The sequence below is a fragment of the Meleagris gallopavo genome, chromosome 10 (genome assembly GCF_000146605.3).
Source record: "Meleagris gallopavo isolate NT-WF06-2002-E0010 breed Aviagen turkey brand Nicholas breeding stock chromosome 10, Turkey_5.1, whole genome shotgun sequence".
Classification (NCBI taxonomy): domain Eukaryota; kingdom Metazoa; phylum Chordata; class Aves; order Galliformes; family Phasianidae; genus Meleagris; species Meleagris gallopavo.
The window spans coordinates 11,256,039-11,269,124 of record NC_015020.2 but is presented as its reverse complement, the minus strand read 5'-3'; the positions used below and the strand labels follow the sequence as shown (position 1 = coordinate 11,269,124).

General features: G+C 42.6%; 1 protein-coding gene across 1 annotated transcript; it reads right to left on the bottom strand.

The window, feature by feature from the left end:
* Positions 1-4,367: 4,367 nt before the first annotated feature.
* Positions 4,368-12,660, bottom strand: GORAB (golgin, RAB6 interacting; the record flags this gene model as incomplete). Its single annotated transcript, XM_031554969.1, has 4 exons — positions 4,368-6,097; positions 8,462-8,602; positions 10,085-10,186; positions 12,245-12,660. Coding segments are annotated over 4 exons (1,128 nt in total), but the record flags the coding sequence as incomplete, so codon positions are not given.
* Positions 12,661-13,086: the final 426 nt, after the last annotated feature.

Sequence of the window (13,086 nt, the reverse complement as noted above, 5' to 3'; positions counted from 1 at the left end):
AAAAAAAAAAGAGGCAAGATAGCATGGCTTGCTCAGGTATCTGCAGGATACCTACCTCCATCTCTTGGAGGAGGAATCATATCGACAGGAAGCTGCTGTTACCCACTGCCTAGGCTCTCCAAAACACCCACAAATCAGAGCAAAGACCCATTGCTGCTCACTGAGAAAAGAAATGCTAGAGAGACACTCAAAGGATCAGATTCAGCACTGATAATGTGAGAGGATTGCACCAGACGATCACCTGTTCAAGTGCATCACCAGCACTGCTAACTGCTTCAGCAAAGAGCAAGATTTCTGCCTAGGGAAAGTCAGTCCTCAATTTCACCTCTATTACACAAAGCAATCAAGGTTGGTTTGGGTGTTTTTCAGCTCCACCTCTCAGGGAAGGCCATTGCTTCAGGCCATGCTTGGGCTGGGTGAACAGCATTCTGCTCCTTTATTCAGCTATCTTTGCACATCATCTCCCCCACTCTGCAAGATGCAAGAGACTGAAGAGCTATCCCTAGCACTGCAACTCTCACACTGAATTTTTTATATCCACTGCAATGGGACTTCAAGGCACAAAACAGGTCCTCCCAGCTCCTAGGGTTTAATTGTTTCTTGTGAGAAAATTCCAAGTTTTTCCATGGATGCCTGCTCAGAGGGATTCCAGCACTCCACCCAAGCAGGGCTGAAATGTGCCAGCAAACCACCCATCCCCTTTCCATTACCCATCAATCTCTGGAAAGCAGCACAGTCCTTCCATGCTGTAGGCCTGAAAAGGGAGTTATGGCTTGGAGAGCACAAACGGTGCTTTCCAGTTCTGGGTATCACTCTGAAAGGCATCCCTACTGCTGTTACATTTTCTGTGTTTGTGTCTCCAATCATTGTTTCCTACTCAACAGGACAGTGCCTCCCCTCTCTGAAGGATGATGCCACATAGATCTTACTAAGACCAATTTATCCTAATTATCACTTCTCACACACACACGTGCCAGGTATAAGAACCAGCACAGACACTAAAACCCACTGCTTGGCTCTGGCAGCGTGGAAAAATAAAATCACCAGCAGATCAGCCAAATAACCAGGTGGGAGCAGTAAGGACAGAGGCAGGAGAGACAAGGTACTAAACCTGCCCAATGCTCCCAAGCGCCTCGTTATATTGATTTATGTTTAGCTAATTGAGAAAATGACTCTAACTACACAATCCAGGCCCTAATTCAGAAAGGCCCAAGCTTTTTAGTGTCTCTACCTGCATCTTAAAAGGCATGATTTAAACCCTGCAACTAACAGGCTGCCAAAGGCAAGGATTTGAAGGATCTGATGTTCTGTCATGCCGAGGGGGTGAGGCTTGCCTAACCTCTCTCGTTACTTGGTCTTTCCCCACTGACGTACAGGTTCGCTGCTGGCACATAAATCAGGGTAAATGATGAAGGAAACCAGTCTCGTGCCCCATCAAAGGAGCCAACACTCGCTTTAATAGGACCATGCAGACAGGCCTAAATAGGGCACTTAACAAGCATGTGGTTTCCATTATACCAGCCCACATCTCTAAGCCCTGCCTGCATTGCCACTGGCAAAACCCTTTGTCCCTTGTACCCACACCTGCCTATATGCACAGAGTTAGAAAAGGGACTGTGATACAATACCAAAGTGTCAAACATAAAATTTCTGGGCTGAATCAGGCCTGCAGAAAAAATTTATCTAGCTCTCAACCATAGTTCAAACCTTTACACACAGCAATGGCATGCATTAGAGCAGAGCACAGAGATGTCTTAGCTAGTATTATCCCAAGCCTCCACGTCTACACAGAATCACAATTGTACTAAACTAAGATCAAGAGCTACTCACAGATCCCACATAAGGCGAGTCTGATAAAGTAACAGGACTCAGGCTGGGACAATCCATATTGTCAGGGTTTTCATTCAAGTTTGAACCTTTACAGAGAATGGAAACTCTAAAGATCCTACAGTCCTAAGCAAAAAATGCAAAACAGTGGGTGCCAGCACAGAGGGCAATTTGGAAGTGCTCTACCCCTATCACTGGATCTAGAACTTCTGAATAGGGTGACTTTCCTATCAGCAATCCCATATAGCATGTTTTGATACTGCTAGTCAGGAGAGGCAGTACACCAATTACTCTTGCTAGTCTATCCCAGCCTGTCCTCATTCTCTTTAGGTGGGACATGGGCTCAAAGCAAAGACTTCAGAATGTTGCAGAAGGTATTAGGGAGAAACATGGCTGACTGAGAACTTAAATCTCTACCAGACAGCTACCCTAAGATGAAGCCTCTCAAGAGCTCAACTTAGCTGGTCGGATATACAATCAAACTGGGGACTGTCCAAGTGTTTTACACCACGCACTAGATATCCATGGGAACCCTAGACTGCCGGAGTTAATGCTATTTTGTCTGAGCCGTGACCATCTGTGCTCACTTAAACATTTCTTGACAGAGGAAGGAGCATTAATCCCAACATCCTGGCCAAACTGCAACATGGGCAATTATATTGTACTCCTTTAACACTCTCACAGTGGCATACATTGGTGTTTTCCACTCCTTCCCATAGTGGAAATGGCTGCACTGCCACAGGAGAAACCAAATCCCCTGTGCTGAGCCCTACAGTGGTACTGTCAGATATCACTCCATTTTCCCTGCCATGGTGTTCAACCCCAGCACATTTCATATTCAGGCTTCTACCTGTACAAGCAACAGGCCCTCACTTAAAAATCTGCCTACCTGCTTTTGGCTTCATCTGAATTTTGCAGTTCCCTGCTTTTCTGAAGAGGTGCAACACGCTGAGTGGATGGTGCACCTGCCTTTGATGCATTCTCACAGCAGCAGAGCCAAATATAATAAAACACGTTGACCGCTACTAAGGTAGAAAAGGCTTTTGTTTGAAGAGCTTCAATTCCAACTGTTCTGTTTCCTTCAAGGAAAAAAACAAGAAAAAAAACCCCAACTCCTCTGTTGCACCAAAATCATCTCCTGGCATTTCTGACCAGCACACATGTTGTTACAATTATGACTGGACTGCTTGGCTCCGGCATAGGGGGAATGTTAAACCGGCACACTGGCACCCATCAAAACATTTGCAAATTTCCAAAGTGGAACTGACACCATGGTAGTGGTTTATATCACACGTCAGAGAAAGGCTTCATAACTCAGATCAAACAATTTAACTCTTCGGCTTCCTGCCTAGAATGAGCAACCAAATGCTAGGCTGCCTATTGTTATTTCATGTGGCCGTTTCATATGGCGTGCAGCCAGTTCACTTCATTTTGCAAGCTCAGAAGTTAAATACAGAGAGAACTGGCCAGAACTTCGATGAGAGACTAGTGAGAGAACAGAAACTGCTGATTCTAACAATAACATCTTCCCAAGAGGCAGAAACAGCACCAGCACTATCAGCATGGTACATGAGAATTTCCCATCTTTTAAGCCTTTCTAATGGATATAAGCTTACTCTGTTTCAGAAAACTCATATTATTGAGTAGTTATCAGAAAGATCTTTGGATTTCCAGCTTTCCACCTTCTTTTGTTTGGAGGTATTCAGACAATAACCATATTGGTAATAACATCAAGGTGCAATCAGTAGGCCTATTTCAATACATTAACCTAGCAGAGACCCACAAATTATAAGCCTAAGTGTCTGCATTTGTACCTTGTAAACACCATTACAATTCAAATCTTGTCAGATGCTCTTCTTTATGCCACTCGATGAGCTGAATATAACTCGTAATGAGGAACAGACTTACCCAGTAAGACTTAGGATTCTCTCGAGAAGCAACTAGGGACAGCTGCAAAGGATGGAAACAAGAACAGTACAATTAAATTACTATTGCACTTACCAGTAACCAGCTTTGAAAACCATAATCAGGTTGCTACAAGCTGCTCTGCAACTGCAGACAGGGCAAAGGAAGCCTGTCACCATTTTTTTTTCAAAATGCAATCAAATACTTGGTTGTTAGGCCAACTTTTTTTCAGCAAAATATCAGGGAAAGAAACCTATCAGCAACACAGCAGTGTTTCCTGTGCATCTCAAAGGTTGTTATAGACTTTTCCAACTTTAATCAGTTCAAATCATGAGAGTTTTCTCTAGAAATATTTATCCTCCTTTCCCTTGTGTATGGGAGGCACCAGTAGCGATTTTTCACTGCTGTCTCAGACCACAGACAGAAGACAAAACTCCTGCCAAGTCGTATCCTGCCATGTCTTTGCCCCATACATTTTCATACACTGGAACAGCCTTCTTCAAGGTTTTACTTTCACACAGAGGAAACTTGCCAAGGGACGTATCTGATTCTGTCATTTATCACCTCCTGTGGAAAAACAGTCTTGGATATGGGTATTAGTATCAGATATCAAAACTGAAAGCAAATACACCATGTAGAAGATGCACCAATTTATTAATAGAATAAAAATGAAATGTAGTGACATATTTGTTTCCACTATTAAAGCCACAGAGACAATTAGTGTCCCATTTATACACTTGATGGCATCATTCAATAACTCATTCATAAACTCTGACATGTTCAGGTCAGGTATTACAGAAAACATTGCCACAGTGAAAGCAGCTTTCCTCTATTACAAAGTGGATAGCTACAGTGTCCCCAAGGTTTGCAGCTGCATCAGTCTCTACTGGAGGCTTTCATATGTCCTCTGTTCTAATTCCTGAGACTTTCTCCACCTGGAAGAGTTTTCTAAAGCCTTTCAACAGCAACAGAGAGAAATAGCTCAACTTCTTGTGGGGTACAAACCCACTCCCCAGGCAACAGAATGCATTGATCATTACAGGAAAACGGGCTCCATTCCAATATGCTGTGGGAATTATTCATTACAAGGTCCCTGCTGATTATTAGCATTTTGAGGCAACAATGATAGAGGAAAATGTTTGCAATGGAATAGTTTTAATCATAATTCTGTTTTCTTCGTTTCTACTTCTGCATCATACATTCTGCCACGTCTTAAATTGTCACCCACTATTTTTGTTAAATCATAGCTGCTGTGAGTTCATAGACAATTCACTATCAATATAGAGCTTTGTGTGATCTAGCACTATCCGAAAGAAACAGGAAGCAATAAATAGGAAATATTACAATTAACTTTGCAATTCCCCCCAATATATAATTATCCCTTAAATCAGGTACAGGAAACAGTATAAGCTATGAAGATAATTAAAATATACACTTGGGTTTCACTGGATTAAAACCGTTGAAAACTTATCCCTTATGGATACAAAGGAAGATAAAAATCCTATTGCATCTGTCAGGGGACAGAATGTGTCTACAGACTGAATAATTGGCAAAGCTTTCTCCTGTAGATACATATCTCTTGCACACTGTTTGGAACAGGTATCTGTGATACTGATATGCAGAAAAGCCCTTGGAAAAAAATTCTGTTGCCTCCAAGTGTCATATGTGGAAGGTATAAAATTCCATGAAGAGCTGGGCATTAGAATGTGAACGTAAGAGAACAAAATGATAAGGACAGATGGTGAACCCCAAAAGAGGTCTTCCTGAAAAAGAATTAAAAAAAAATCCTCTAAAATGAAGTGCATATTACTGGCACCGCAGAAGCCCAGAGATAACATACAGCCCACAAGCCTGCAGAGAGTATCACATCCATAACCAGCTGGCTGAAAGTAGTAGTCATGTAGCAGAGCAAGCTGGGGAGTCTCCAGGAGTCACATTTACTGCCTGAGTCTGGTTGTCCATATCAGAGAGGGATTTGGTACCGGAGTTTTCAGACACCAACTGTTCAGAGAGAGCAGGAGAAGCAGCAGCGTGGTTAGCATGCTCACTCTCCTTTGTTGTAACAGTGGGAGCTGAGTTTTCTTTAGCTGTCCCAGCACGATTGTGTGACTGGCTGGCTTGTCTCCCTGCTTCTGCCTCCTGCTGCTGCAGCATCCGCTCCACCTCTATCTCAAGTTCCAGATTTTCCTCATCTGCCTCCACTTCCAGCTGCTGCATTAACTCCTCCAGCTTCCTGGCCTTGCGGAGCTCGTTCTGCTGTATGATCGTGCACAGGTGCTCTGTGAGGTGCTCCTTGATCTCTGTCTTGTGTTGGAGGTCCAGCTTGGCTGCCACGTACTCCGACTCAGCCTTATCATACCGCTTCCTGCAAAACCAGCATCATTTCTCGTGGGTTAGTTCTCAAAGCACTTTGCAATCTGCCACACGGACAGACACTTTAAGCATCCCTGAAATGCAACGTGCTCTGAATGCATTATGCCAGCTGTTTCACGATGTGCTGCTACCTTAGTTTAAACGGCGGGGAGGAAACAAGTACAAATACTTTAAGCCATCTTCTTTTAACACATTGGCCTCCATTGCTGCTACACTGCAAGAGTTAATTCGCTTGTCTGAAATACAGAGATTGAATTGCAAGCAAGCATTTTTACCGCCAGTTTTAAGAGATGCAACACTAGCAGGAGAAAGAAACCAGCAGAAGTTGTAGTGTTTTCACACTTCAAATGAACAACTATCCAGCAAACTGCAACATTGTAAAACAGTTTTGAGTTTTTCTAGTCCATTCATCAGCACAAGGGACACAGCTGCTATGATGGTGCTATACATACTTGCACTTGGATCTGATCTAGATGCACACTCTTCTGGCCACCCAGATACACACTCTGAAAGTCACGAACGCCACAGATCAACATAGCATCTGACATCAATAGTGAACACAACTTTTGTGTGGCAACAGATGTAGAATTTCATTGTAAGCATTCCCCCAGCACATACCTCCTGCCAATCTGTGTTTCCTGTCATGGCTAATATAGCCAAGAAGGAAATATTCCAAATATTTATTGAGGTCAACGTATCCCGGATATGCAGCACTTTAATGGTTGGTGTCCATGTTAGTGATGTATCTTCAACTACATTCACTGAAACTGTATATTAATTCTGCTTTATTATTAGAGAGAGAGATGCAATCTTGCTCACCAGGAATGAGAACAAAACAAGAAAGTCAAGATTTCCCTGGGTCAGGTATCCAAAATGGAAGAGCCAACACTATGCTGGAAGCTTCTGCACAAAATTCTGTGCAGAATTTTGGGCCAAAAATCACATATCTTCTCCACATCATAATTATTAAAATTCCATTCCATTCCAGTAACTGTCAGATGCCATCAACCACGTGCTCAGAATTATTTAACACTGCACTTCTTGACCCAGTGAAAAGATTGGGTTTTAGCCCAAAAATAGAAGCCAAGGCCTGAAAAAATTGCTTTCAAAACTACCACTTAAAAGTAAATTAGCTTTGGCTCATAATGTACAAAAACTATGGCACTGTAATTATGTAACTCACATAATTACAATAAATAAAAAAATAAGCTTCCAAATCTCTCCCTCACAACAAGATTTACTAAGTCCATCAAAATCACTGTTTCAGAATTTCATCTCCTTTGTCCAACCAATATCCCCCTTGTTACCCTCACTATAAACTGCTTTCCAAAAGCTGGAGCTGGTTGTTACATTCTCTTTTGCTATTAAGCATTTCAAAGAGACACGTTATTAGAAAATTTGGATAAGGACATTTGCAAGAGTGTTTAGCAGTTTCAGAAAGCAGAGTTAAGCCAAAAATACAATGAAACATTTCCCTCTCGAGGACAAGAAATTCAGCATCCATACACTCAGCTACTGAAACTGCAGTTAACCTTAGAAATTTCAAATGATAATCATGCAACCCCAATCTCTATTTTTTAAGCTACTACTGCTATTTTTTGAAGACTAATTACCACACTTATTAGCCTGTGGTCGTCATACAGCAGAATTCTTAAGTAGAAATAGACGTTTCACACACTGAATCTCGAACCAAAACCTCAACCAAACATTTCCATTTTATTCAACTACATAAACATGCTGATGTTTATCTACTGATGTTGTGGTTTACCCACAGCTATAAGGGTGTTCCGATTAATTTCTTGCACTTAAGGAACTCATCAGAACCAGAGTGATTAAAGGCACATTGCGGAGGGGGAAAGCTTTCTTTTTCCTTCCATTTTTCATCCCAGTTCCAATAACACTTCAGCAGGATTCTGTTTTAAGCTTAATTGGTCCCATAGATTCTAGCAGGACCAGACCTGTCATCAAAAGACAAGTTTCCCTGAAATGGACTTTCACTTAGGATTTTTTAAAAAGATCTCTTTTCCCTAAGAAGAAATAAACAACCTTGAAACAATAAAGCAGGGCTTAAGGACAAAGGCACAGTTAAAGCAGTAAGTACGCCTCATGACAGCACGAAGCTGGAAAGCACAGTCTGCAGTCAGAAAACAAACTTCAGTTTCCAGATTTCAAGGGAAAAAACGAGGAAATAAAAAGCACACTTTTACCTCAAGGTTTCTAAGCAGACAGTCTGAGGGGCTTTACATACACATTATTACAGCGACCCAACTCCATTACTGCTTCAGTGAGTAGAAACAACATTTGCTCCCTCTGCTCAGGAAAGGCTGTTCCCTCCTCCTCCCTGCCTGGCACTTACCGGGCATAGGAGTAGTCCAAGCTGGCTTGATCAATGCGGTTCCGCAGGATGCCGATGTCAGCAGACACCATGTCATCTAAAGCTTGTAACTCCTTCTGAATCCTTTTTAGCTTCACTGTTTCAGCTTGAGTTCTTTTGGATCTGCAAAAAGGAAGATGTTTTCTTTTTCTTTGCAAGCCTCTTTTCTTGACATAATGGGCTTCATTACATTTGCAAAGCAACTACTCTCTTTAAGAGCTACTCAGAAGGCTACTCCTTTATGGTTTAAGACTTCTGATCTTAATATCCACAAGGATCTAAAATGTCTGCTATTAAAGGACTTCATCAAAGTGATGCAATGACTATAACGGAAGTACCTAAAATGGATTGTGTTCCTTCACTAAGGAAACACACAAGAAGTTGTTGTATCTAAGCAGCTCTCAGCATAAGGAAACAGGAAAAAACCTGGGGGGTGAGTAAGAGGGAGAAGGTATTCGGTCCTACAAATATCCCCTTTCAAAGAAGTCCAGCTAGAAGGGGCCAAAAAGCCACCTAACCTAAGCTTGATTTCCCTGCTGTAAAATCGTTCCCAAAAGTCCTGGCCAAATCCCAGTGAAGTCAATGGAAAGTTTTACCTCAAACACAAAGGACTGCAACCAAGTCTTATGCAACCTTTCTCAGCTCAGCCTGTTCATTCCCAAGTTCTGAAAACTGAATATTGCTAAGAACAGCAAGCTTCAGTGGACTTCACTCTCAGGCAAACTAAGCAGTTTGCAACAAGATTTTACACCAGGTCACTTTGCAACTGTCATTCTTCTTCAACAGCAAAATTGTGCTTTTCAGCCACTGCTTTACTCCAAAGCAAAGGTAGGAAGTGACACCACCTCTCAGTTGATCAGCTGATGCAGGTGAACAGAAGCAGACATCTTTCAGTACTACTTAAAGCCTGAAGACCTTTAAATCTCAGCTGTAACTCCTTGTCCACTACCTTCCACTACTCCTCCCTCTCCTTATGCCAGCCTGGTGGCATTGTCCCACAGACTCTGACCACACTTACTCGTTGCTTAGAAAAGGGAAAAGAAAACTAAATCTTCAGAATGTCAAAGAGAATCTTCTGCACAGTACTGATATTAATTCATCTTTACTACTCATGAGCTTCAATGGGCAAACATGACACTTTCCTGAGAGAGGACTGTGAGCCAGAAAGCTGTGCATCACTTTCCTTGATTCAGTGCTATCAACTGCTCCAATATTCTTCCTCACAAACCTTGCCTGATTTGCAGTTTTACCTATCTTGCTGGACAACACTATTTATAGTCCGGTCACTGGAAAAACAAGAGCTAACTACTCTAAGAACACATGAATTTCTATGTATTTTAATCAGCCAAGTGTAAAAAACTTCTTAAAACTTGATGGTTTTTTCCTTTCAACACTTTTCACATGCTAGTAAGTCAAACTCAAAATGCTTAATCACTCGTGGCAAGCACAAGGAACTGTCTTTCACAGCTGCTAATTTGTGGAGCAGTACGTGGAGAGCAAAGAGAGAGGGAAAGAAGGAGATTCTAAAAGAAGATATGTAATTGGTTGCAGATTGAAAGTAACCTCTTTCTCAGCCTCAGACTACACTTCAGCATAGGGCCTTACCTCTCAGCAATAGCCTTGGCCAGAAGTGCCTTCTTGCGTTTATTCTTCTCTTCTATCAGCCGTTGCTCTTGCTGGAGGATCTCCCACCGTGATTTTTCCTGCCTGCTCATTGACAAGAAGATCAAAATTGATAGCAAGTTCAATTTGCTCCCTGTCCTCCACACAATACTGATATTAAACACCATGTTTCCTGGAGCAAACTGCAAACAGTCTGAAGGAACAATAAGCAATTTTCTGCAAGAAGTCACTGAGACCAATAAACACTTTCAGATGAAATATGCTGATCAGAACACAAATCATCACATGCAAACACGCTGCTGGCTCCACGATTGCTGGAAGAAAGAGCATTCAACATTTCCTCAGAATTGGATAAGATTTTTCCTATAAAGGTTGTGCTTTACCACTGGGTAGAAGCAGTTCCAATCTTCTTACTAACTGCTATGAGTTATCTGTTCAGTTTGCCAATGCAGCCTCTTTTTTTGAAAGTGCTTTTTCTTATCAGACAGACAATCTGTCTGCTTTATAACAGAGCACTCAGACAATTAAACTGATAGAAAGAAGAGCTGATAAGAATTATAATGAAATTGATTAATGAGGAAAACAAGATTTTCCTTTTATCACAGTGGAAAGAGTTACATGGCTTCCATTTCCTAGGCCACCACAACTACTGAGAGATATAACTGATCCTAGAGAATGGAAGGCAAGGTTCTTGGTGAGAGGGGACAACCTGTGTGAACACAATTGGGTAGGATTAAAGGGAAACAAAACCTGCTTTGTTGCTTTTCCATCCTTCATGCCTTCTGAGAAGTCTCTGTTCCAAGGTCTTGCTCAGTTTAACAATGCCAAAGTAATTCAGCTATGTTTATTTTAAAAACCATTTCTGCACAAGAACATCTCTTCAGACTTCTCACCATTCTATTCCTAAAACCACATACTGAAAAAAATGTTGGACAAGATTTAAATTGGACTGCACAGGCTTGAATAACTTCAGCAGACTCGTGGGTGGTTGTGGCATTGAGATGTCATTTGCTCCCTACACCTTCTCTGCTATGCTTCAACTACCTTCCCCTCACAGAAAATGCATTTTTCACCACCAGTGGGAAGGAGCTGAACAGTCAGTACACCCGGTGAGCACAGGAATAGCTGAGTCAAGTGCAGCTATTCTAATGAAGAGACTGCTCTCTGCAGCTGGGTGATCCCAGCCAGGTTACTGCACAGCCAGCAGCTGCTGCCCCTCATAATGCATCTGTGAGAAATAGGGCATCCTGCCACTGCTCTTGGAACTGGACATAATCTTCTCCAATGGGAAGCACCTTTGGTCCCCTCTAATATCCTACAGGCAGTTTTATACAGGCAAGAGAACCACAGGCAGAACTATGTGCACTCATGAAAAAAAACAACCCTCACACTTGGATACAGGCAGGAAGAAAAGCACAAAAGAGGTAAAAACAAGTCATCTCATTAAAAATGCCTGGCCTCTGTTACATTTAGACAACAGCTTCCATCTATAGGCTACTGTATGTATTCTGGATGATGAACAAAGTAACTGCCTCATGCAGTCAGACTCCCAGCTGCGTTCCATACTTTTTCCTTTCTCTCTCATAGGTACCAGTCTGATGCTTTGGGGAGAGACAGACATCCCACTATGGGCTAAACAGTGAGAACTCAAATTGTGAAAGATAGAGAATTCTTTAAAATGGAAATTTTTATCTCCTTACCAAGAGATATTAATAAATCTACAGTAATATTGTAATTTCTGTAACTGTGTGTTCCCGTTCACAATATATCTACTTTCAAAAGGTACAGCTATTTTCTGTTGTGGATGCTGGCTTGTCTATGCAACGATTCGTCTGAGATTAGATCTTTACAAATCATTGAGCCACACCTCCTTGATTCACAGTCCCACTGCTATAGGAAATTATTCAGACAGTCATGGTGCTTTTCTGCATGGATTACGTGACAGAATTTGGTACTGAATCAGGTCTAGCCCAAATGCCTAGAGATGAAAAGCAAAGGCTCAAAGCAGAGGAAGAAAACATTCTCACTCAAACTTCCCTATTAGATAAAGGAAGGTTCAACATTCAATTTCACTTTACGGTAAAACAAAACAATAAATCCATACAGAATAAAACCAATCCCCAATTTTACCAACTTACTAACAATTCCACTTTCTTTTTCTCCACTTTGCTGCTCGTCTTTGGAGTGAGGTTCCGGGCACTGTCACTGCCATCACAAGGACCTGCTGGCCTCGCCTCCTTCTGCTGATCTTTGCCGTCATGTTGCCTTTGATCTGCTGAAGAACGATGTGGTGCTGGCACGGGCTGCTGAGGATTACAAGGTTTATGTTTTGGTGCAGACAGCAACTGCTCAGGAGGAACAGAGGCTGCTCCACCCTGCAGTCCCAGCTTCTGGCATTGCTGCTGGAGAGCTTTTTCTCGCTGCAGTTGCTTCCAATTCTTATTCGCAGGGTGGGGACGACGCGGCTGCTCTGGGGGCTCAGATAAATCTATCAATGGATGAGCGGGAAAAAGAGAATTAAAAGCAGGCCTTAAAAACAAACACAGACTGTAAATTGGTTACACTGAGTAAACAAACAAACTGGGGCAAAACCAACCTAAGGATAAGACATGTCTGAGTGTCAAGGGAAAGCATCCCGAGGAAAATCCAAGAGCCTGGAAATGTTCTGTTGGTCTAGGAATCAGGGGTTTTAGGGGATGCGAGCATCCGAAACGAGAGGAGGGAGGAAAACGGGATTTGCAGTGGGGGACTGAAGGAAGAACTTCGGGGAGGAGCAGAGGTGAGCCCAGGGGAGAGCCAGACGTAAGGCCACGGGAGGTCCGGCAACTCGGGCTTTATAAAGCGAGGGATAGTGAAGAACACGGCGAAGACGGGCAGAGAGATGCACGAGTGGGCCAGAGGACAGGCAGGCGTAGGCACAAGAGATCGGGCTGAGGGACAGCTAGGAGCGCCGAGGGCCTGCTGGCTGCACCGCACCGCGCCCG